Raw genomic sequence first — 26071 nt, 5'->3', positions numbered from 1 at the left:
AGAGAGACAGCTGCTCGGGACAGAGAGACAGCTGCTCGGGACAGAGAGACAGCTGCTCGGGACAGAGGGGCTCCGGCAGCGGCTCTGGGCAGAGGGGCTCCGGCAGAGGCGCCGGACAGGCGGGGGGCTCCGGCAGAGGCGCCGGACAGGCGGGAGACTCCGGCAGAGGCGCCGGACAGGCGGGAGACTCCGGCAGAGGCGCCGGACAGGCGGGAGACTCCGGCAGAGGCGCCGGACAGGCGGGAGACTCCGGCAGAGGCGCCGGACAGGCGGGAGACTCCGGCAGAGGCGCCGGACAGGCGGGAGACTCCGGCAGAGGCGCCGGACAGGCGGGAGACTCCGGCAGAGGCGCCGGACAGGCGGGAGACTCCGGCAGAGGCGCCGGACAGGCGGGAGACTCCGGCAGAGGCGCCGGACAGGCGGGAGACTCCGGCAGAGGCGCCGGACAGGCGGGAGACTCCGGCAGAGGCGCCGGACAGGCGGGAGACTCCGGCAGAGGCGCCGGACAGGCGGGAGACTCCGGCAGAGGCGCCGGACAGGCGGGAGACTCCGGCAGAGGCGCCGGACAGGCGGGAGACTCCGGCAGAGGCGCCGGACAGGCGGGAGACTCCGGCAGAGGCGCCGGACAGGCGGGAGACTCCGGCAGAGGCGCCGGACAGGCGGGAGACTCCGGCAGAGGCGCCGGACAGGCGGGAGACTCCGGCAGAGGCGCCGGACAGGCGGGAGACTCCGGCAGCGGCGCCGGACAGGCGGGAGACTCCGGCAGCGGCGCCGGACAGGCGGGAGACTCCGGCAGCGGCGCCGGACAGGCGGGAGACTCCGGCAGCGGCGCCGGACAGGCGGGAGACTCCGGCAGCGGCGCCGGACAGGCGGGAGACTCCGGCAGCGGCGCCGGACAGGCGGGAGACTCCGGCAGCGGCGCCGGACAGGCGGGAGACTCCGGCAGCGGCGCCGGACAGGCGGGAGACTCCGGCAGCGGCGCCGGACAGGCGGGAGACTCCGGCAGCGGCGCCGGACAGGCGGGAGACTCCGGCAGCGGCGCCGGACAGGCGGGAGACTCCGGCAGCGGCGCCGGACAGGCGGGAGACTCCGGCAGCGGCGCCGGACAGGCGGGAGACTCCGGCAGCGGCGCCGGACAGGCGGGAGACTCCGGCAGCGGCGCCGGACAGGCGGGAGACTCCGGCAGCGGCGCCGGACAGACAGGACCACCTGCAGGGAGGAGACAGAGAGACAGCCTGGTGCGTGGGGCTGCCACAGGAACCACCAGGCTGGGGAGACCTTCAGGAGGCTTGGGGTTAGGAGGAGGCACCTGAAGGACTGGGCTGTGGGGGAGCACTGGAGCTCTGGTGCGCAACCTTGGCACCACTTCCCCAGGCTGGATAACCACTCTAGCCCGGACCCTCCAGAGTGCAGGCACAGGTTGAACCGGGCTGTGGGTAAGCACGGGAGATCTAGTGCTTACTACACGCACCTCTCCCTTAGGCTCCATTCCCACAGTCGCCCGGTACGAGCGGAGCGCAGGCAGAGGACGCACTGCACCCTCCCAGCGCCCCGGAGACACAGCACGCAGAGCCGGCGCAGGATACCCTGGACCAAAACTGCGTACCGGCGACCAGACCCGCTGAGCAGGCACCATACGTCCTGGCTCGATGCCCGCGCTCGCATGACACTCTCGGGGGGCTGTCCTATAGCGCACCGGGCTATGGACACGTACTGGCGACACCGTGCGCTTAACCGCATAACACGGTGCCTGACCAGTAACGCGCTGCTTATAATAAGCACGAGGAGTGAGCGCAGGTCTGCTACCTGGCTTAGCCTCACCCCTCGTGTGCCCCCCCCCAAAAAATGTTTGGGGCTGCCTCTCGTACCTGTCGCACTGCCCTGCTGCCTTTGCCAACCTCATTCTCCTGTAACCTTCCTTGCACTGCTCCATCGAATCCCAGGCGGGCTCCGGCACTCTCCCTGGGTCGATGGCCCATCTGTCTATCTCCTCCCAAGTTGTGTAGTCCTGTGAAGCCGGCCGCTGTTGTTGTTGCTGCCGCTGCTGCTGCTGCCGTCGCTGTTTTCTACCACGCCGCTTGGTCCTTGGTCGGTGGGTGATTCTGTCACGGTCGTCCTCCTCTTCGTCTGAAGAGGAGAGGCGAGAAGGATCAGAGGACCAATATGCGGCGTGGTAAGTGTCCATGGTAAAATCTTTAATAAAGAAAGACTGAACACTATACAAACGAGTAACAAAAACAATAAACCAAATTCGACCGTGAAGCTACAAAATGAGACCTGTGCTGACACAAGCCACTAACATAGACAATCACCCACAAACAAACAGTGCAACCCAGGCTACCTAAGTATGATTCTCAATCAGAGACAACTAATGACACCTGCCTCTGATTGAGAACCATACTAGGCCGAAAACATAGAACTGCCCCAAAACATAGAAAAACAAACATAGACTGCCCACCCAACTCACGCCCTGACCATACTAAATAAATACAAAACAGAAATAAAGGTCAGAACGTGACAGATACGTTTATTTTTGTCAAGATGCAACAAGGTATGTCAGTGTACCTCATGTTCATCTTCCACAGTATTTAAATGTACAATTCTGTGAAAAGGACATTGTTATTAAAATGCAGAATTCATATCAATTCAAGTTATCTAAGTCTCTGGCAACAGCAATGTGCAGCTATGTTGAGTAATAGACAAAAGTTATTGATTTGGATTCCCAAATGACCAATGTATGAATGAAAAGGTGGAAAGAACACTAATATACTGATCCATCAGGATTAGATGAAGGTTTCAACCTAATTTCTGAACAATCTAAGGGTCTATTGTTAGTGACACAGGGCTGGCTGGTGATTCTATGTCATTACAGGCTGCTTGTTTACGGTCCTTTGTCAAATGGGCCATTGAAACATATCTATATGACTGAAGTGGTCGGAGCCAATACCTCTTTTCTTCTAGCCTGGTTAAACCAGACTAGTACTACACATATCAGTTTGGATTACAGGCTACTTACATCCCACTCCATCAAATAGATTGCTCTTAAACTGTAACAACCTTTTTTTTTTTTTAAATGTCCCTCTTTTCAATCAAGGCAAAAGCAAACAAAACCCCACCTTAGAAAGTCTTCAACGTCTAACAGAAAAGTTCCCGTAACTATTAACATATTTTCCCTTCAAAGGAGAAGTCATCAACCTCTCCCATCTGTTTGTTCAACTCCAGAGTTATTGATCTCTATTAGCTTCCACCGACAGACATGCCCAGGCTTGCCAATGTTACAGGTATAGCTCCATAACCACCTCACTGTTAGGATGATAACCTGATATTTTTAAATGAGAGAGAGAGAGAGAGAGAGAGAGAGAGAGCGAGAGCAGACACCCTCAATTTCCATGATGATGATACTGTAAGACATAGCATATCCCTGAATCATCCCGTCATACCTTCAGGGGTCCTCAGAACTATTCTGTAGTCATGAAAATAGGAAGGAGGTGGTACAGCACAGTATAGTACCTGCGACTGTGAGAAGATAGCATTGTTAATTAGGAAAATGAATTAGACGGTGCTCTGCTCATTAGTGCCTCTGCCCTTCTACTCTTCCTCTGACGTCAGAATGTTAAACACCCTAGGCACAAACAGATGGATGGCACAATTACTCTCATGCTTTGGGGATATTTTTGGTTACAGGAAAACATTTTCTCATTTGCACTGTCGCATAATTCTGAATGCCCTGAAATGAAAAGCTAAAGCCATGTTGCAATTAAGCATTTGGAATGGCACATTTAGCTTTCACTCTCTTCATGGGTGCCAGATGCCTTTTGATGACCACCTGCTAGTGCCCCAGTTCAGATGCTTGGACGTCTTTTAGGATCAAGAGAAAGATACTCCAGAGTTAGCTGGATTCCCAGTCCACATCATACAAACTATCTTCAATTTGTCTCTGTTAATCTGTGTGTACTGCATCGCCCTTGTGGCCAACCCAAATGATCTTATATGCATACATGCTTACATCTACATTCTTACATGTACATTTTGTGTTGTGTTTTATGAGTCCAAAGCCATGGTATTATAGGGAAGGACACCTGTCAATCATGCATGGAACTCAGAATCAAATTGTCCAATGCTAATGGTGTCTCCAACACCAATGCCATTGGTAATATAGCAATGAAATACCCACATGAAATGACTGATCCTTTTCACTATTGAATTTGTTGACACTGTCATATTCATCCATTCGTATTTCGATTGCTTAATCGAATGATTCCAAAGACAGCAAACACAGACAAGCCCATTGATTCAGAAGGTCACTGTTCAGGTTGAAGAAAACAATTTGCCATGACAACAGCAGAGGACGTGGCAGTAAGCCAGAGACTGCACATCTCTCCCAGGGAATGATTGCTTAGCTCTCAGCCTGTTGTAGTTGCTGACCTGCACTGGCCTTCTAGCCAATAATTTACCCACAGTGGCTTGCTGAGAACCCAAACTAGTAAAACTCCTGTTGGTGGGTTGGCCAGTGTTCGCCTGATAACTTTCCTTAGCATGCAGAGGAGCGAGTGTCTGAGTCACAAAGCTTTTGCGGGAGAGTTGATCATCATACAGTAGTCTCTCCGGCGATTTTAAAAGGTAAGGTTATACTTATATTTTACTGTTGTTATTGGTTGTGGTCACAGTATTTTGTTATTATTCGGGGTGTGGTAAAGCTAATGTTTGCAACTGGCAGCAGGATTGACTCATTTGAAAAAGGGGAAGGTTGTAGGCAACATAATTGGAATGTATATAGTGTGACATGCAACATAACTCGTTTTTTAAGGAAACAAAACTTCCCCATGGCATCATAGTATATGTCAAAATGATTTCCCTTTGGTTTGTTTAAAGAGCACATTTTCTAACCTACTATTGTATGCTTCAGCACTTGTCCTTTGAATAGTTGACCTTAATCTCACATACATAGTTTTAAAGATGTTATTTAAAGCTACTGATAAGCACAAGTGTAAATTGTAAATGAAGGTATTTTAGCCATCATGCTGATAGGAACTCTCATGGGGGTATTAGGGGTGGATGGAATTAGCAAAGTGGTTAAATTTAGGACATACAGTGATGTGAACCAAAATGCTCTGGATTATGTTCATTCAGAAAGAACTGGTGAAATGGTGTTCTTTGTGTCTTATTTACATTTAATGTAAAGGCGATTTTTATTCTCCACATGCAGAAAGGGAGATGTTTACTAATATGATAGACAAGACTTAGGGCAGCACTCTGAAAATCCATAGTTCAGGACAGATTGATTCCTCTGGCAAATAACAGTGATGCAAATTAATGTGATTAAATGAATGCACCGGCAAGCAACTGCATCCTTGAACAGTACAGTGCCCTCGACTTTCAGGTTTGGCTCGAAATGACGACCCAGCAGCCCCCTCTCTCCCAGGAGATTCTGGCTCAGTGTAACCAGCAGGCCATGGAACCATGGGGCTCCCGGAAGCTTCACCAGAGCCGCCAAGGCTCCATTTCCACCCTCCGCAGCTCCCTGTCTAGAGACCAACAGCAGCAGCAGCATCCTCGGTACCCTCTATTACTCCCAAGGGGCTTCCTCCCTATCGAGTCCTCATCCAGGAGGCCCAATATCAGCAACCCAAACTCCCCTTTCATACGCCGGGACTTGGTCGCCCTAACCAAGCGTTTTTCTTTTGGCGGTTGGCTTCAGGGCAGTCGGGCCAGTTTCTCTGGTTTGCCCCTCCATCAGCCTGTCCAGCTAGAGAACACCTATAAGACTGAACCAGAGAAGGGATGTCTTTTTAAAGCCAGTAAGGTCCAGAAGCTTGTGCAAGCCATGCTGGATAGTTATCTGGATGGGGCCAGCTATAACGCAGCCTCAGGCAGCCATCTTAGCCAGATTCTGTCAGACATGGTGAAGAGCAAAGTGAAAGAGATGATTCCTCCGCGGTACAAGCTGGTGTGTCAGGTGGTGGTGGGGCAGAACAGGAACCAGGGTCTACGAGTGGCCAGTCGCTGTCTTTGGGACTCGCAACATGATGACTTTGCAGTTGCCATGTTCCAAAACCATTCTCTTTTCACGTTGGTCATAGTCCATGGAGTTTATTGTGAGTGAGTCATACGCACTGGCAACAACTATACTGAACAAAAATATAAATGCAACATGTAAAGTGATGGTCCCATGATTCATGAGCTGAAACAAAAGCTCCCAGAAATGGTCCATAGGCACAAAAAGTTTATTTCTCTCAAATTTTGTGCACAAATTTGTTGACATCCTTGTGAGCATTTGCCAAGTTAATACATCCACCTGATAGGTGTGGCATATCAAGAATCAGATAAAAAGCATGATTCTTACTCAGGTGAACCTTGTGCTGGGGACAAAAAAAAGCCACTAAAATTTTCTCACGTCTCAAGTTGAGGGAGAGCGCAATTGGCAAGCTGACTACAAGAATGTCCACCAGAACTGTTGCCAGAGAATTTAATGTTTATTTCACAAGCCTCCAGAAACATTTTAAAGAAACTGTCAGAAATTGTCTCAGGAAAGCTCACCTACGTGTTCGGTGTAGTAACCGACTACAGTGGGCAAATGCTGACCTTCGATGGCCACTAGCACACTGGGGAAGGGTGCTCTTCACCGATGAATCCTGGTTTCAACTGTACCGGGCAAAAGGCAGTGTGTATGTGTGAGCGAGCAGTTTGCCGATGTCAACATTGTGAACAGAGTGTACCATGGTGGCGGTGGGGTTATGTTATGGGCAGGCATAAGCTACGGACAACGAACAAAATTGCATTTTATCAATGTCAATTTGAATGCACAGAGATACCATGACAAGATCGAGGCCTATTGTCGTGCCATTCATCTGCCATCACTTCATGATTCAGCATGATAATGCACTGTTCCATGTCGCAAGGATATATTCACAATTCCTGGAAGCTGAAGATGTCTATTCTTCCACAGCCTCCATAATCACCAAACATGTCAACAATTGAGCATGTTTGGGATGCTCTGGATTGATGTGTACGTGTTCCAGGTCCCGCCAATATCCAGCAACTTTGCACAGCCATTGAAAAGGAACAGGACACCATTCCACAGGCCACAAACAGCCTGATCCACTCTATGCGAAGTAGATGTGTCACGCTGCATGAGACAAATGGTCACACCAGAAACTGACTGGTTCTCTGATTTGCACCCCTACTTTTATGTTTTTAATTTTAAAGGTACAATTGAAGTCAGAAGTTTACATACACCTTAGCCAAATACATTTGAACTCAGTTTTTCACAATTCCTGACATTTAAAAGTAAGAATTCCCTGTCTTAGATCAGTTAGGATCACTACTTTATTTAAAAAATGTGAAATGTCAGAATAATAATAAAGAGAATGATTAATTTCAGCTTTTATTTCTTTCATCACATTCCTAGTGGGTCAGAAGTTTACATACCCTCAATTAGTATTTGGTAGCATTGCCTTTAGATTGTTTAACTTGCGGTCAAACGTTTCGGGTAGCCTTGGGTGAATTTTCACTCATTCCTCCTGACAGAGTTGGTGCAACTGAGTCAGGTTTGTAGGCCTCCTTGCTCGCACACACTTTTTCAGTTATGCCCACAAATTTTCAATAAGATTGAGGTCAGGACTTTGTGATGGCCACTCTAATACCTTGACTTTGTTGTCCTTTTTGCCATTTTGCCATTTGCGACCAAGCTTTAACTTCCTGACTGATGTCTTGAGGGTTATGTTGCTTCAATATATTCACATAATTTTCCCTCATGATGCCTACTATTTTGTGAAGTGCACCAGTCCCTCCTACAGTAAAGCACCCCCACAACATCTTGCTGCCACCCCCGTGCTTCACAGTTGGGATGGTGTTCTCCGGCTTGCAAGCCTAATTTTTCCTTAAAATATAACAATGGTCAATATGGCCAAACAGTTCTATTTTTGTTTCATCATATCAGAGGACATTTCTCCAAAAGGTACGATCTTTGTCCCGATGTGCAATTGCAAACCATAGTCTGGCTTTTTTATGTCAGTTTTGGAGCAGCGGCTTCTTCCTTGCTGAGCGACCTTTCAGGTAATGTCGATATTGGACTTGTTTTTACTGTGGATATATACAGTGCCTTGCGAAAGTATTCGGCCCCCTTGAACTTTGCGACCTTTTGCCACATTTCAGGCTTCAAACATAAAGATATAAAACTGTATTTTTTTGTGAAGAATCAACAACAAGTGGGACACAATCATGAAGTGGAACGACATTTATTGGATATTTCAAACTTTTTTAACAAATCAAAAAATGAAAAATTGGGCGTGCAAAATTATTCAGCCCCTTTACTTTCAGTGCAGCAAACTCTCTCCAGAAGTTCAGTGAGGATCTCTGAATGATCCAATGTTGACCTAAATGACTAATGATGATAAATACAATCCACCTGTGTGTAATCAAGTCTCCGTATAAATGCACCTGCACTGTGATAGTCTCAGAGGTCCGTTAAAAGCGCAGAGAGCATCATGAAGAACAAGGAACACACCAGGCAGGTCCGAGATACTGTTGTGAAGAAGTTTAAAGCCGGATTTGGATACAAAAAGATTTCCCAAGCTTTAAACATCCCAAGGAGCACTGTGCAAGCGATAATATTGAAATGGAAGGAGTATCAGACCACTGCAAATCTACCAAGACCTGGCCGTCCCTCTAAACTTTCAGCTCATACAAGGAGAAGACTGATCAGAGATGCAGCCAAGAGGCCCATGATCACTCTGGATGAACTGCAGAGATCTACAGCTGAGGTGGAGACTCTGTCCATAGGACAACAATCAGTCATATATTGCACAAATCTGGCCTTTATGGAAGAATGGCAAGAAGAAAGCCATTTCTTAAAGATATCCATAAAAAGTGTTGTTTAAAGTTTGCCACAAGCCACCTGGGAGACACACCAAACATGTGGAAGAAGGTGCTCTGGTCAGATGAAACCAAAATTGAACTTTTTGGCAACAATGCAAAACGTTATGTTTGGCGTAAAAGCAACACAGCTCATCACCCTGAACACACCATCCCCACTGTCAAACATGGTGGTGGCAGCATCATGGTTTGGGCCTGCTTTTCTTCAGCAGGGACAGGGAAGATGGTTAAAATTGATGGGAAGATGGATGGAGCCAAATACAGGACCATTCTGGAAGAAAACCTGATGGAGTCTGCAAAAGACCTGAGACTGGGACGGAGATTAGTCTTCCAACAAGACAATGATCCAAAACATAAAGCAAAATCTACAATGGAATGGTTCAAAAATAAACATATCCAGGTGTTAGAATGGCCAAGTCAAAGTCCAGACCTGAATCCAATCGAGAATCTGTGGAAAGAACTGAAAACTGCTGTTCACAAATGCTCTCCATCCAACCTCACTGAGCTCGAGCTGTTTTGCAAGGAGGAATGGGAAAAAAATTCAGTCTCTCGATGTGCAAAACTGATAGAGACATACCCCAAGCGACTTAGAGCTGTAATCGCAGCAAAAGGTGGCGCTACAAAGTATTAACTTAAGGGGGCTGAATAATTTTGCATGCCCAATTTTTCAGTTTTTGATTTGATCAAAATACATTCTCTACGAGACAGAATGCGTCTCCTTCCTGAGCGGTATGATGGCTACGTGGTCCTATGGTGTTTATACTTGTGTACTATTGTTTGTACAGATGAACGTGGTACCTTCAGGCATTTGAACATTTCTCCCAAGATACATGACTCGATTGACTTGAATGTGAATTAGCCTTTCAGAAGCTTAAGCCACGACATAATTTTCTGGAATTTTCCAAGTTTTTTAAAGGCAGTCAACTTAGTGTATGTAAATGTATGACCCACTGGAATTGTGATAATGAAATAATGTCTAAACAATTGAAAAATGTATTGCGTCAAGCAAAGTAAAAGTCCTAACCGACTTGCCAAAACTACAGTTCAAGAAAATTGTGGAGGGGTTGAAAAACCAGTTAATGACTCCGACCCAGGTGTATGCTAACTGCCGACTTCAACTTTGACCAGATACATATGCATTTCCAGTCTTGTGCAAGCCGTAGATTAGGGCCTAACAAAATTCACAAGACCGATTCTCATAACTCAGTAAAATCTTTGAAATTGTTACATTTATATTTTTGTTCAGCGTAGATCCAAATTGCTGCTTATAAGTAGCTAGTCCACCTGGATGAACACTGATAAAGTCTTAGTTCCTAGGGTCAGAATATGTCAACTCTGGTGTATGGCAAAGACTAGTTTGAGAATTCATTTGTATTTCACCAACACCATTGCCAAATGTGCTTATTGTACAAATTTTAAGCTCATGGGACACAAAAAGCTTACACTTGTATTTTGATGGATCAGGCAATTGTCAAAGACTTCAAAATGATCAATGTGATTACCATAAACTTTATTTTCCTCCATTCGCCCAAATACAGTACATAATGATCATATCACATGTCAAGACCATAGAATTACACATTAATAAATAAAATAAATAGACATTTGTCAAAAAAATAAAGGTTCTTCTGAAAAAGCAGATGCTTTCACAATGTTGTATTTTTGAAAAGACAATACCCGGAAGTTGTATAATACTTGCACTCAGGGGTCACAGTTTAAGGATACAACTCTTGGCAGACATGGCCGGCAAGGTAAACCAAAGAGGGATGAGTACAGTATGACGAAACGCAATTTTACATATTGATACAGGTTTATCATACCATTTTACCAAACGCTTATACCAGGTAGTGAGACTAGTGCTTCATTTTAATTTAACCAATTCCATGTAAAAAAAAAAGTATTTGCCTCCATAGTCCATTTCCCATGACACCACAACCTGACATTCGAAACGGCTGTTATTGCACAATACAGAATTCTCAAAAAGGCACTTTATCCCTTTTGCCAAACAGCAATGCAATTTAGCAAAGCCAATTTCAACTGGAGTGCACACATTCACTCCTGAACACAGAAAAACTATATTAGGGCGATTCCACGGCAACATAAGACAAAATATATTTTTGATCTCATTGTTCTGGCACTTCTCAGAGACCTCATTGGGCAAAAGGCTGTTTCACATTTGCAACTTCAGAAAATCCTGATGAGTGGCCATTTGTAGACCTATACACATACCTCCTGCAAGACCTTATGATCCGGACATGATAGACATCTTGGTGTCGTTACACTCCTTATTGTGCGCTAACATGTCAAGATTTTGAAACACATTTTCACATAAAAAATATTAGTATGAATCTCTCAAAGCACCGTTTTTGATTTTGTTAATTTTAATACCATGTTTGGAACAAAACACACCACATACAAGTATAGCACATTTCCAGTGTGGTCTAGTAATTCTGAAGATATCAATTTTATGAGCACCACCAAAACAGTGAATGGTGATTTGTTGAATGTGCAATCCTAAAAGGAGGGCTGTGGTTGGTATAATGACCTATGTAATTTCCTTAAAAGTACAAGAGCCCACTGGAAGTGTGATTTGTTTGAAGAGTATTTGGTTCCAAACTATGTCTAAGAATAAGCTAAATCAAAACAGGTACTTTGAGATAATGCTAAATGTCTCAAACATGAAGTGATATGTTTTTCCCCAGAATCGAGATATTCCATAATTTAGAGCACACTAAGGAGAATAATGAAACGAAGACACTGTCTGTATCATGTACAGTTCACAGATCATAGGGTCTTACAACAGGTCTAAAAATAAGCAACTAATTTGTGAAACTTTTCATACAAATGTAAAAACATGGTCAAATATACTTCTGCCCAATAACGTTGGTGAGAATTACCAGAACATGCCAAAAATATTTTTGGGCAATGCTGGCATGAGTTGCACATTAACCAGTTAAGGTTAAAATAATTATATTTTGGTATCTATAGCTAAAAACTGAACAAAAATTCAGCAATTTGTGGTAAAATTACTGCCAATCCAAAGAAATAAGAGATTGTGCAAATAGTGTCACACTCATTGCCCTCCTTATGCCATTGTGTACCAATTAGTGAAGTTCAATTATCATAAAAGGCAAGTGAAGTCAAAGCATGAAAAGCAGAAGAGCCCCTTTTCACACAGCTTTTCAACCACAATGGGGCTGGTCACTAGGCAGCTTGTGATCCCAGCCTGACATTTTCAGAATCAGGTCTGAGCATCTACTCAGAGAACAGGGTCAGGTTGTTTGTGCACATGAAGTGAGTCAAGCCAGTAGTGTGTTACTGTTGTCAGGCTTCATCCAAAAAGAATAACTGAAAAAGATAGATGTGCACCATAGTCCAAAGAGGCCAGACACTAGCCGAAGATAGGAGACTCCCTGAATTAACAGAGCCTCCTGGTTATTTGCTCCCAGTGGAAGCAGAAAGCAGCGGGTTGATTGGCTGATGCTTGTGGATAGAGCCAGGCGTTATGGCACTGGGGTGAAGTTTTCCCTTGGTACAGATCCAGGATCAGCTTCCCCTCCCACATTCTAACCTTCACCATGGGGGAATTCAAAACTGACCCTAGATCAGCATTTACGGGAAACTTCACTTTACTCTGGAGCTGTGAGGCAGGAGTCCATTATGAATCCGCGCGGTGTTCGAGCAGCTGGACCACGTAACGCATGCGGTGCCGCAACTCGGCAGAACAGCCCATCTCTGACAGCATGCTCAGGAGGTAGGTGTAGGACACACGCTCTCGGCTGATGTAGGTCAGTAGGTAGGAGCCAGAAGACTTGCACAGGATGATCTTGGTGTGGTCAGTGTAGAAATTCACCTGTGAGAAAAGGATGGTAAACGCACAATAAGACAAAGGGAATTTTGTACAATATAATTACAGTGAGTGGTGTATAACAGAGTGCTGCAGTTCAATTGTGCAACGCAAAGCACAGAAGCGTTTCAGTCAGTCTTACCTGCAGGGTACCGTTGTTGAAGAGCATCACCAGAGCATGGTCGGTCTTCACCCACTGCAGAAGGAGCGGTGGTTGGGAGGGAGGCTGTTCTTCACAGTGGACGTCTCCACCCTGGAAAAGGGAAAGAATTACATTTAAATCCCACTTAGATCAGCAAACTGCAAGTTGATTACTGATACTCTGATGAGAAAATGACTGTCTGAGTTTCAAATGGCAACCAACTCACCATGAAATGCACTACTCTTGACCAGGGCTCATAGGTCTTTGGTCAAAAGTAGAGTACTAATGAAACAGGGTACCATTTGGGAGGCAACCTATAACTTCCTTCTCCAATGCCTTACCTCCATGAGGTTCTGTTCCATGTAGTTGGCCATAAGCTCCACAATCTGCTTCTGGCTGCAGAGCTGCTCTGGTAAAGCACTGGCCTGGAAGGTGAAGTGTTTGTTGTTGGTCATGCAGTAGTGCACAGTCCTATGGAGAAGACAATGGAGTTACATTAGACAAGGGTTTGAAACAAGCAAAAGGCTACAAAATGAGCACAAGTAGGGTTTGTTCAAAGGATTAAAATAAGGATAATAACTGCTTGAATATTACTCAATTAGATGAAGGGCTCTTACTTGCGCTGATCACACAGACTCAAGTGTGTCCCCTCGTTGAAGAGCACACCAATGTCTTGATTTGAGAGTTGGTAGCCAAAGCCATATTTATTGGAATAATCAACCCATTTTGTGACCCAGATAAATGATTTGGGTCTGGAGAGACAAGGTGGATTTCTTGTAGCTGGAGAGGAAAATACTTATTAAGAAAAGGCTAGTTAAGAGAATTTCAGTATAACCATTTAAATTCCATTTAAACATACTGAATACTAGCTTGCAGAGGGGCTGAAAGCTCACCTGCAGGCATAGCAGACAAACAGCTGTTGAGGACCTTCATGGCTGACTCTGCGATAGCAGCAGGGGTAACGCCATCTTCACACACTGGAGAGAAATGAGAGGGTGAGGTTTAATTTACCACCACCAACAGTCTGACTCAACCACTTATCAGGTCCATGAGCTCAGATACAAAACGATCAGTGCATTCAAGCCACTTCAAAAGCGATCAATTTGGATACACCAAAAAGACAAGTGAAAGGCTGTTTCACAGTAATTGAACAGTATAGGTATGGAAAAGGCCTTGACCTTAAAATAATCTATATTTAAAGCATTGATCATGTTCAGTAAAACTGATGATTGGTGTTAAATCAAACAGCCGGAGTAGCGACTTACGTTCTGTGCTGCTGGCCACCGTGCCTTTAAAGGAGCCTGATGCTGCGGACTTCCTGGACTCTTCCTCGGCTGGAGTATCCAGCGGACCAGAGCTGACTTGCTGGCCTACTGTGGGAGTGGGAGGCTGAAACAGGAAACAGCTTTCATGAGCATCAGGAAACAAAGACTGGTTTTCCTTCCTTACAAGAGTTTTAAATCGACCGAAAAAGCAAAGAATGGCGCATGAATCAAATGCAGTTGTACTGAATCAGAGCACCGCTAGGGAAACAGATGTCAGGGGGCTGTGAGAACAAGGATTAGCAGTGTGCATATACTGCTGCACATTCATTCTATTCCACAGGCCTGTTTATTTTTTACATGTTTAAATATGGTCAATCAAGCCATCACCCAGTCTCTCCATATGTCTTCTGGCTAAAATGGGATTCTGCTAAGTACAGTAGAAAACTATTCTGAGAGATTTACTACTATAGCAACCCCATAACAGTCCCTTGCTGAGCTCGGTCCTCAGCTAATGCATCTCAGCTAACAAGAGGAAGTGCAAAATGGCTGCATACTTAAAGTAATTAAACATGTCTAGCCTATGCTATAAACTATCTAGCCTATACTACAGAAAAACTTTTGCGGTACCATGTGTTGTCATGTGCAAAGTACATACCTCATTGGCTCCAACTGTTTTATAGCTTATCTGGCGACTAATGGAGCATTTGACGATGCCAGACACAAGCTTGGAGATGCTCTCCCGCTCTTCACAATGGCTGTTATCCACTATAAAACAAACATGTTCAATTAAACTCTGATTCTAAGGTTAATCCTGGCGTTAGGCTGCAGCCTTTTGAAGGTCAGTCATGACTTGCCACAATGCTTACCTTTGGATTTTCTCTTTCCAAAAAGACTCTTGGCCATCTTGGTGAAAAACTTCTTGGCAGGGCTGGGCAGGTTGAGCTCTGGCACTGTCACACAGCTGCTGGGAGGCAGCTTGTCTGGGGTGAAAGCCTATAAGAGGGAGAGAAGAGGTTTAGGACAGGGAAAATGCAAGGTCGGCACTTCAAAAATCAAACACTTAGCACAATGAATACTGACATCCTGTCGAGATCTCTTCAGTCAGTGGCCATGTGCTATTATTCAGTGTTGCTCTTTAGAAAGTACACTTTATAGCCAAGGCTGAGGCCCCTAATTGTACCCAAATGTCATCCCCAAGATCAAGAAGCATAAACCAATTAGAAAGTCACTCAAAACACAAATCATGGCTGATTAGACTAAAAATGTAATCCAATAAGTAAAAAAGCTATAGGAATTGGTGCTATAAATTCTAGCCTAATTCCAGGGCATGGGTGACATACTTTTGTGAAGAATTGGTGGTTGAGGATTTGGTCCAGTGTGAGGCGGTCACTGGGGTTCTTCTGCAGAATGCCAGAGATGAGTTTCTGAGCAGCAGGGGACAGGGTTGAGGGCAGGTTGTATTTCACTTCCTTTATACACTTGTACGTCTCCTTCAGATCAAGGGTTTCAAAGGGAGGGTTCCCGCACATCAGCGTGTACCTGGTTAAAGACAAGACTAATCCGTAAGTCTCCCAAATGCCAATTGAGTTCAACTGTTGACATATGCTTAATTTGAGTAAGGTTATACAAGCCTAAACTAGCTTAGCAATGGCCTACCTCATAACTATAAAACAACTTTTTGCATATGTGAAATTCTGCACATGCTTTAAACATTCAAGCGCCAAGTATGAGCTGTAGATCAGTCAACAGCAAGTATGCGCCAAGTCAAATACAACGTAGCTCAGACACCACAAAACCACCATTTTAAGTATACTTACATTACACAACCTAGTGACCAGATGTCAGACTCTGTTCCATGGCCCTGCCTGTTCAACACCTCAGGTGCAAGGTAGTTAGGTGTTCCACATATAGTTCTGAGGAGAAACAGGTTTGCGTTAGAGGTGTTCACTTCAGATTGCCGGAATATTATTTTTTCCTTCCCAGCCAAAGGACATATTCCATCAGTTGACTTACTTCTTCCTCTGCTCAACTGGTTCCAACTTTGCTGCCAGGCCGAAGTCCCCTAACCGCAACTCCATGTTCTCATTCACAAAGAAATTCCCTGCAAGAGCAACATTTGTCAAATTCCTTTTTTCCCCCCCTAGGCCTCCCATGAGGAATAGGCACACACCTGAAATGGCTTGACATGAAACTACAACCAAATAGGAAATTCTAAATAAACCATTGACATTTTCTAAATGGCTGAACTGAATGAGATAGATGGTGGTAAAATAATAGATATGATATTTGACAAATCACTCTATATACCTAATTTGAGATCCCTGTGAAGGATGCCCCTATTGTGAAGGTACTTCAGCCCAGAAATGATCTGCCGGAGGTAGTACCGCACTTCTGGGTCTGTCAGTGTGTGTCTTGCTTTCCAAATGTGTGCCAGGGACTGCGAAGACAAGATGAGAATTCTGTCAGTACCCAGCAAGCACCCTTCAGAATGCCTGCACACGCTGTACCATAACAGAAAGCAGCAGCACAGCTCACCTTTCTACTGCAGAGTTCAAGGAAAATATAGATGTTGTCTTGGTCTTCAAAATGATGGGAGAACTTGACCACATGCTTGTGATGAAGGGTTTTGTGAAGCTCGATTTCATTTGTTATCTGACAGAAAAATTATGAAACTGTTAACCAGAATATAAATAGGAATAGAGACCACTTTTGAAAACAGTTGATCTGTAGATCTACATTCAAATGTTTCCTTACCTTATCTCTCTGATGAGGTTTTGACACCCTGCTCTGTGGTATCACCTTTACAGCATACATTTTCTTGTTAGAAAGGTCTGTCATTTCATAGCATCGTGCAAAGCCACCCTTAGAAGAAACACGACAAATCAGCATCAGACTATTTTCTAGCCATAAAATAACATTAATGGGGTTTTCACAATGTTGGTTTGGCTGCCATTCAACACTAGGCTGCTTGTTTGTATTGTATATCCAATGACGTATGTTCAAACCATATACCTCGTACATAATTGTGACGCTTTCCTTTCATCAAATACATTCGATATTTATTAGTACCTGTGTTAAACACATTTAATTTAGAATTAAATGAAATTAGATTTAGGTTAACGCCACAATCATTAACAATGATTTGTTTCTCACATGCAGCAGCAAAGACTGAGGCAACGATGTTTAGACAGTGACACCGCGCTTGTGTTGATACATTTAGAATATATACACTTAGAATATATACATTATATCAACAAATGACTGACCAGTGACAAGTAGGGCGTTAGAATACATTATTGCACTGGCAAAATAATGTAGTCTAGACTCATGACGGGTGGTATTTGAACAGTGGCTGGTTTTACGATTAGCCAATGTGCCAATTTCCACCACCTCAGTCACAAGAGATAATACATAAACATCGATATTTGGGCTAGTAGACTAGATTAATGCACATGAGGGGCACATCTCCCTAGACTAGTCGTGAGAGAGAAAGACTAGGATAAAGTTAGTCATAGCCAACACCGCACGAGGTAATTATCCCGCAACATTCACATGTGACTAACGTGTAACTTTGTAGAACATGCGACCTAACCGTGAACAAATCATGTCAATGAATGAAAACTGACAACGTAACACTGACGCGGCAATCTCCAATTTCTTTAGACTACTACCATGTGTACAAACAATTGAATTCGGTGAGATACATAATCCATTGAGCAAATTGATATACCTTTCCCAGAAGCTTTCCTTTGCTGTAAGACTTCCCTGTCTTGGAATCTGTCACCACCTGGGCGAGTTCTGGTTTGATTTGTTCTGATTTAGTCCTGTTCGGTTTAGTAGGAGGAATAACTTCACGTTCTGGACAAGGTTTGAATAGATTCGGATTCATCGTGAGACATGAACTACCCTGAGAGGTGGCGAAACATGGGGTATCCATTCATCCAAAATAAATATTTTCCAACAATCCTCTGATTCAACGATTGATCCTTTCAGCGGAGGGGTGTCCTCAAACCCAATTCGTATCCATCTGACATGACCGCGCAGAAAATTCCTCAACTATATAAACTATCCCTGACGTCATGGAGGGCGGGTGAATATGTGGTGCATTACTGAAATGAACCAATCCTATTTGCTCGAAATACTTCTCAATCAAAGATGATTTAAATGATTCGTGTGCTTAAATGTGCTTTTCATATGTGCGTGAAATACTGAATGAACGAATGAACAATGCATCCAGTCACGTGACTGCATTGATTCAACTGCTGTTGAATGAGGGGATTTTGTTTTAGGCATGGAGGTTTTGAACCACTCTTTAATTTTTTTAAATATATTTTTACATTTGTATTATCAGAGAAACACATAACTCTATCAAAGCACATTACACTTATTGTTCTATCAACATGATATTCTATATACCAAGATGAAATAAATATGTATTCATTTATTCTCTTATTAGTAGGATTTTGTCTTAGAAATTGAAATATGTAACCTGTATTTTGGAAATTAAATTACTGTAATAGATGTTTCTTTAAAAAACTGAAGACAACAATCAATCAACAGTATTTTATCATATTGACTTCAGTGCCATTATCACGAGGCTGAACATGAGGCTGCCAACTCATTTCACGTCTGACAGTGAAAGGAAGTGGTTCGAGATGCCATCTGGTGGAGTAAACATTGAATGGTTTCAGCATGAACTACTACGTGAAAATTGTATCCATCTGACATGCGCAGCTGCGGTTTCCTTCATATAAAGCCATTTTCTTTCAGTAGGGATAGGGATTAGGGAATCATCTCACCAGTGCCTGTTCTGGCTGGGTGACTACAGTATTTGGAAACACCTAGGATAATCCTTTCTCAATTTGACATGTTGAGCAGCTGTGTTCAAAACAGAATGTTTGGCAGCTAGAAAGCTGATCCCTTGTTTTAGGGATAAAATACATTTTTATTCGTAAAATGTTGCTCTTTTTAATAAAGATCCAGCTAATCATTGGCCCCTCAGTAAACCCCCCTGTAATTTGAACAACAGCAATCGCCTGTAAATGTCTCTGGGGTTTGCATCTTGATCACTTAGCTTGCATTTCAGAACCAGACCATGGAAGGCTACTAGAAACAATTCTTAAATTATATATTTTTAAATGTAACCATTATTTCACTAGGCAAGAACAAATTCTTATTTACCATGATGGGTTAACTGCCTTGTTCAGAAGTAGAACAACAGATTTTTACCTTGTCAGCTCCATGGCAACCATTCGGTTACTAGTCCAATGCTCTAACCACTAGGCTAACCGCCACCCCAACTAGGGACCATTCGTGTGTAAGTTGAACGTGATAACTACTACACTAGGGAAACACGTTAGAGTGGATAACTTTTACATTTCATTCTGAAATATATATGTACATGATTGCAACAATTTTACATTTTCACAAATATACTTTGTGATCTACCTAATAAAGTTGGACTTTTAACAGTTATTTTCTTTTTGGAATGATTTGAACAGGAAGGAACATCTCTGCAAACTTTCCTTTTCAGTCAGTTCAAGGACTTTTAAGAGGCCAATGGAATGCAAAGTCATCAATGAACGAAAATAAAACAACTTAGGAAGTGTGTGGATGTGGATCAGGTTCAAAACATGTCCATGTTGCCCATGTCTCCATCTCTTTTGGATTTCTTGTCTTGGGACTCAGACCAGGCCTTGTTAATGCTGTGCTTCATCTCATTGTGCCCCTCAGAGTACATCTTTTTCAGCATGCTCATTAGTTCATCGCTAGGATCAGCATTCTCGTCTGGCTTTACAGTGGGTTTTTAGTATTCCATGTATTACTTTAAAAGGTGCTGTCAGTAAACATCTTGAACAGGGTTGAAGGTACGTTAAAACGTCTTGGTGACAGGGGGCAGTATTTTCACGTCCGGATGAAATGCATGCCCAAATTCAACTGTCTGCTACTCATCCCCAGAAGATAAGATATGCATATTATTGGTAGATTTGGATAGACAACACTCTGAAGTTTCATGTCTGTGAATATAACAGAACTTATTTAGCAGGTGAAACCCTGAGGACAAACCATTCAGATTTTGTTCTTGAGGTCACTCTCTTTTCAATGTGTTTTCATTGGGAATCCAGATTTCTAAGTGATCTTCTTGCAGTTCCTGTAGCTTCCACTGGATATCAACAGTCTTTAGAAATTGGTTCAGGTTTTTCCTTTGTGGAATGAAGAAGTAGCCCTGTTCAGAACGAGGGTAACCTCTATACTGTTAGATAGAGGCGCGTGACCAGAAAGCTAGCTACAGTTTGTTTTCCTCCTATATTGAACACAGATCATCCCGTCTTCAATTTTATCGATTATTTACGTTACAAAATACCTAAAGTTGTATTACAAAAGTAGTTTGAAATGTTTTGGCAATGTTTACAGGTAACTTTTGAGATATTTTGTAGTCACGTTGCGCAAGTTGGAACCAGTGTTTTTCTGGATCAAACGCGCCAAATATATCAACGGAATTAATCGAACAAAAGGACCATTTGTGATATTTATGAGACATATTGTAGTGCCAACAAAAGAAGCTCGTCAAAGGTAAGGCATGAATTATATTTTTATTTCTGCATTTTGTGTCGCGCCTGCAGGGTTGAAATATGCTTCTCTCTTTGTTTACGGAGGTGCTATCCTCAGATAATAGCATCGTTTGCTTTCGCCGAAAAGCCTTTTTGAAATCTGTCATGTTGGCTGGATTCACAACATGTGTAGCTTTAATTTGTTATCTTGCATGTGTGATTTCATGAAAGTTTGATTTTTATAGTAATTTATTTGAATTTGGCGCTCTGCATTTTCACTGGCTTTTGGCCATGTGGGACGCTAGCGTCCCACATATCCAAGAGAGGTTATTAAAGCTCAATATCCATTACAATTCTAATCAGTTAACATTTTGATCCAATTCTGTTCGTCTTCTTCTGACACATTACCAGGACCATATCAGTTTTAACCTATAAAAAAAGAAGGATATCACGAGAGGTGTCATTTACAGACTTTGCCTACATAAGACAATGCAGCAAAGGTATTGTGGTCCACAATCATGATGAAAATCTAAAACAATAAAACACACCTTTTTAGAGCTGTTCTGAACATCAATAGTATAAAGAAAATGGTTGATAGTCATTTGATGGTTCTTCCCATCCAAATATTTTACAAGTAAAACTAAATACCTGTAATAAGAAAAAATGAAGACACATTATACAAATTTAAACTTAGGCAGAAGAGATGAAAGGGGATTGAAACATTTACAGTATAATTGTAACACAACAAAAACATAGCCCTATCTCTCTGTAAAGTGACCTTCACATTTTCTGGTGCAATGTTGTGTACTCGATTGAGGGTGATGTACATTTAGATTTTTGATTGGTCCCACCCTGCATTAAAGAAGAACGTACACTACCATTGAAAAGTTTGGGGTCACTTAGAAATGTCCTTGTTTTTGAAAGAAAATCACATTTTTTGCCCATTAAAACAACATCAAATTGATCAGAAATACAGTGTAGACATTGTTAATGTTGTAAATGACTACTGTAGCTGGAAACGGCAGATTTTTTTTAATGGAATATCTACATAGGCCTATTATCAGCAACCATCACTCCTGTGTTAGCTAATCCAAGTTTATCATTTTAAAAGGCTAATTGATCATTAGAAAACCCCTTTTGCAATTATGTTAGCACAGCTGAAAACTGTTCTGATTAAAAAAGCAATCTTCTTTAGACTATTTGAGAATCAGCCTTTGTGGATTCGATTACAGGCTGAAAATGGCCAGAAACAAAGACCTTTCTTCTGAAACTCGTCAGACTATTCTTGTTCTGAGAAATGAAGGCTATTACATGCAAGAAATTGCCAAGCAACTGAAGACCTGGTACAACGCTGTGTACTACTCCCTCCACAGAACAGCGCAAACTGACTTTAAGCAGAATAGAAAGGGGAGTGGGAGGTCCCGGTGCACAACTGAGCAAGAGGACAAGTACATTAGAGTGTCTAGTTTGAGAAAAAGATGCCTCACAAGTCCTCAACTGGCAGCTTCATTAAATAGTACCCGCAAAACACCAGTCTCAACGTCAACAGTGAAGAGGCGACTCCGGGATGCTTGCCTTCTAGGCAGAGTTCCTCTACCCAGTGTCTGTGTTCTTTTGCCCATCTTAATCATTTATTTTCATTGGCCAGTCTGAGATATGTCTTTTTCTTTGCAACTCTGCCTAGAAGACATGCATCCTACATTTTTTATATTAGTGTTTGCTAGCTGAGCTGCTAGCAAAGTAATGTATCCTTTTAGATATTACAAAAGCAGTAGCATAATATATATTTTTTTACTGTGTATGCTTTTGAGGCAGAAGTTGGGTCTGCCTCCCCTTTTGCCTGCTGCTCCTTATGATGTTGCTTCACTGAAATCTTATTCTGTTCCAGTTAAAGGAAATCCAAAGCACGCTCTTTATCAGACTTCTCCAGAAAACTGGTGACTTCCTGCAAGTCAGCTAACTTTAGCTTGCTAATGATCGATAACATCACAGATAACACATTTCATTGGTAGAATTCTGAATATCTGCCCACAAGGCCTGAAAACTGGCCGGCCAAAAAATTTGCGCAGTAAGAGAGAAGTTGCCACATTTATCCAATAAACCCTTTTTCCATAACGTTATCGAGCGCATTAAGAATTAATATCAACGTAATTTTGAATGATGTAGTCTAAGAAACAAAATTCTGTTTTCCATTAAAATAATAATTATTACAGGTTTAAGAATATGTTGCAAGACAAAATATAAATCACCCTTACTAAACTCTCCAGATCATTTTCCATCAATGGATGTCGATTTAACATCTTTTGACTGCTATGATTAAGCAAGAAGGCCTTAGGAGGTGTGGTATATGGCTAATATACCACGGCTAGGGGCTGTTCTTAGGACATAGCCCTTAGCCGTGGTATATTGACCATATACCACAAAGAACAGCTCTTAGCCGTGGTATATTGACCATATACCACAAAGAACAGCCCTTAGCCGTGGTATATTGGCCATATACCACAAACCCCTGAGATGCCTTATTGCTATTATAAACTGGTTACCAACATAATTAGAATAGTAAAACGTATGTTTTTGTCATTCCTCTGGTACATGTCTGATATACCATGGCTTTCAACCAATCAGATAAATCCATCGGGAGAGTTTGAGTGATGAAAGTTGGACTGAGGATATCTCTGTGTAAGAAACACTTGGACAAACTTCCAAATACGAATATTAGGCTATTTTCTGGCAATTGTGCTGTTATTATGTGCCAGATGTTGACCACAAACTTTTATTAAGGGCCTATTTGCGAGATTGACTTCTTATAGGCATAGGCTACTGACTAAAATCTGGGAATTCAACTTTGCCATGGTTTGCTGAGCTAGATGCAGGAAGCCTGTAGCCCTGTGAAAGGCCAACATGCCAACATCTCATTTCAGGGAAAAGTCTACAATGAAACTGATATTAAATGTAGAGAATGATACATTTGCAATAGAGCTGTGACCATGATCACAATTGATAACTTCAAATTTAATTAACTAAACATGGCCATTAATAAAACGTAATGAACTAAACATGCCCATTAATAATTGCATAATAACACAAGGCAACAACAAAAAACTTTTTTTATTGAATATTTAGATATTTATTACAACACTCCAAATTTTGCCAAAGCATATTCTGTAGGAGGGGTTAATGTGAAATCAAATAATTTAACATGATTTATACGAATCGGGTCATGAACATATGGACTTTGAAATGAACAAGGGAGAGGTTAAACATAGGCTAAGTCTGGCATGAACTTATTCCTACACTTTACAATAACTCTGTTGCAGTGGTGTTAGGTATTCTCTGTATCTCTCTGTTCCCTCCATCGTGACACTGCTGCCCAGTTGAAGAGCTTCTGATCTCCATGCAGCACCACAGCACCATGCACCTTCAGAAAAGCACCACTCAGCCTCAGAAGATGCCCTTCTGGAGGCATGCAGCCATAGAGTCATTATACCCTTAATGTAGGTCTTGTCACACCCTGATCTGTTTCACCTGTCCCTGTGATTGTTTCCACCCCCTCCAGGTGTCACTTATTTTCCTCAGTGTATTTATCTCTGTGTTTCCTGTCTCTCTGTGCCAGTTCATCTTGTATGTTCCAAGTCAACCAGAGTGTTTTTCCTGTGCTCCTGCCTTTTCTATTCTTTTTTGCTAGTCCTCCCGGTTTTGACCCTTGCCTGTTTTCTGGACTCTGTACCTGCCTGCCTAACCATTCTGCCTGCCCTGACCTCGAGCCTGCCTGCCACGCTGTACCTCCTGGACATTGAACTGGTTTTGACCCTTGCCTGTTTTCTGGATGCCTGCCTAACCATTCTGCCTGCCCTGACCTCTAGCCTGCCTGCCACACTGTACCTCCTGGACTTTGAACTGGTTTTGACCTTTTACCTGTCCAGAACCATTCTCATGCCTACCCCTTTTGGATTATTAATAAATATCCAAGACTTAAACCATCTGCCCCCCGTCTGCATTTGGGTCTCGCCTTGTGCCCTTATAGGTCTATTTGCCTACTAGCCAAATAAAGTGCAGAGCGTGCAACTCGTCATTCAAACATATTTCCTTCATTCAGTTCAGTCAGTATGTCATCCATTTGGTCTGAGTTGCAATAGGAACTAAATCAAAGAGAATAGAACAGTCATCCATTTGTCTATTGAAATCCATATGTATTCACAATTATCTAAATTCTCAAAAGTTCTTTAGCCTATCATTTTGACAATTACATGTTTAATTTAGGCCTATCCCCCCCAAAAAATAGTCCTTCAACTTGTAGGCATTGCAATTTAGGCTATAATTTTGCGTACTGGTGTTTTGCAGAATAATTTCAGAACTCAATTTGTGTTTTTATTATAGTGCTCCCCTAAAAAGAGATCCTAGCTCACAGGCCTCTAAATATAGCCTCTAAATAAATGTTAAACAAAATAGTTGAAAAAGCACATGCAGTGGCTGATAGGGAAAACATATCTGGCAATAAGAATAGGCTATATATATAGTCTTGACCATTTGGAACCCCTTGGCTATTTTACTCAGGACAGGTTATAAGCCAAGACTTAATCAATGTTTTGTTTTGTCTCATTTATTGATATGGATCTAGCCTCTGCGTGATGAGGTGGTGCAACGCAAATGGCTATAGCAAGCCTACATTCCACAGAGTAGAATTCACAAATACAATAGTCAAAATGCCTAATATAAGGCCTACAGTCCGTGCTCCCAAATACTGGAAAAAGTGTGATACATTACATTACATGATCACCATAATAGTCCCATGCGGCTATAACAATGTATTATGCAATTATATAGCGATTTAATAACACACAACAAACAGCATGGCCTATTTAGATATCGGAACAGGCATAGCCTTAATCATATTTACTTTCTATTTTGCAGCTCAGGTGGCTATTCTAGACAAGGCTCATCTGTGTCTTTATTATTCTCACACAAGTCATTTGTTGAAGGTCCAAGCCTATAACTACATCATCTACTGGTATAACGTAGATGATGCCTCCGGACTACCCGGCCTGATGACTCCTGGCTGCCCCCATTCAAATCAAATTGTATTTGTCACATGAGCCAAATAGAATAGGTTTAGACCTTACAGTGAAATGTTTACTTACAAGCCCTTAATCAACAATGCAGTTTAAAGAAAAATACCTAAAGAAAATAAGAAATAAAAGTAACAAATAATTAAAGAGCAGCAGCAAAATAACAATATCGAGGTTATATACAGGGAGTACCGGCACAGAGTCAATGTGCGGGTACACCGGTTAGTCGAGGTAATTGAGATAATGCATAGATAACCTACTTGTACATATTATCTATGCATAGATAATAATAGAGAGTAGCAGCAGCGTAAAAGGGGAGGGGGGAG

General features: G+C 42.8%; 2 protein-coding genes and 1 pseudogene across 2 annotated transcripts; 1 reads left to right on the top strand and 2 right to left on the bottom strand.

Moving 5' to 3' along the window:
• Positions 1-4489: 4489 nt before the first annotated feature.
• Positions 4490-6750, top strand: LOC110530314 (tctex1 domain-containing protein 1). The gene is made up of 2 exons (XM_021613248.2): positions 4490-4620; positions 5381-6750. The coding sequence occupies exon 2, from the start codon at positions 5393-5395 to the stop codon at positions 6101-6103; it is 711 nt and encodes a 236-aa protein (XP_021468923.1). The 5' UTR covers positions 4490-4620; positions 5381-5392; the 3' UTR covers positions 6104-6750.
• Positions 6751-10363: 3613 nt separating this feature from the next.
• On the bottom strand, positions 10364-18187 carry LOC110530313 (serine/threonine-protein kinase PLK3). The gene is made up of 15 exons (XM_021613247.2): positions 17859-18187; positions 16883-16990; positions 16664-16780; positions 16436-16565; positions 16142-16229; positions 15946-16041; positions 15469-15667; positions 14995-15121; positions 14784-14893; positions 14129-14252; positions 13757-13840; positions 13481-13643; positions 13205-13334; positions 12864-12974; positions 10364-12727 (listed from the first exon to the last, which is right to left on the bottom strand). Exons 1-15 carry the CDS (start codon positions 18063-18065, stop codon positions 12533-12535), a joined length of 1989 nt encoding a protein of 662 aa, XP_021468922.1. The 5' UTR covers positions 18066-18187; the 3' UTR covers positions 10364-12532.
• A 1567-nt stretch (positions 18188-19754) lies between these two features.
• LOC118965630 lies at positions 19755-22666 on the bottom strand (annotated as a pseudogene).
• Positions 22667-26071: the final 3405 nt, after the last annotated feature.

The sequence above is a fragment of the Oncorhynchus mykiss genome, chromosome 8 (assembly GCF_013265735.2).
Source record: "Oncorhynchus mykiss isolate Arlee chromosome 8, USDA_OmykA_1.1, whole genome shotgun sequence".
Lineage (NCBI taxonomy): Eukaryota > Metazoa > Chordata > Actinopteri > Salmoniformes > Salmonidae > Oncorhynchus > Oncorhynchus mykiss.
This window is presented reverse-complemented; position numbering and strand designations above follow the sequence as displayed.

Excerpts from the sequence above, each read along its gene's own strand:
- LOC110530314 (XM_021613248.2), top strand. The coding sequence starts at position 5,393 with ATGACGACCCAGCAGCCCCCTCTCTCCCAGGAGATTCTGGCTCAGTGT.
- LOC110530313 (XM_021613247.2), bottom strand. The coding sequence starts at position 18,065 with ATGGATACCCCATGTTTCGCCACCTCTCAGGGTAGTTCATGTCTCACG. Across the intron at positions 14,253-14,783 it reads AAACAGTTGGAGCCAATGAG|CCTCCCACTCCCACAGTAGG; the intron begins GTATGTACTTTG and ends TTCCTGTTTCAG. Across the intron at positions 12,728-12,863 it reads TCAACAACGGTACCCTGCAG|GTGAATTTCTACACTGACCA; the intron begins GTAAGACTGACT and ends CTTTTCTCACAG.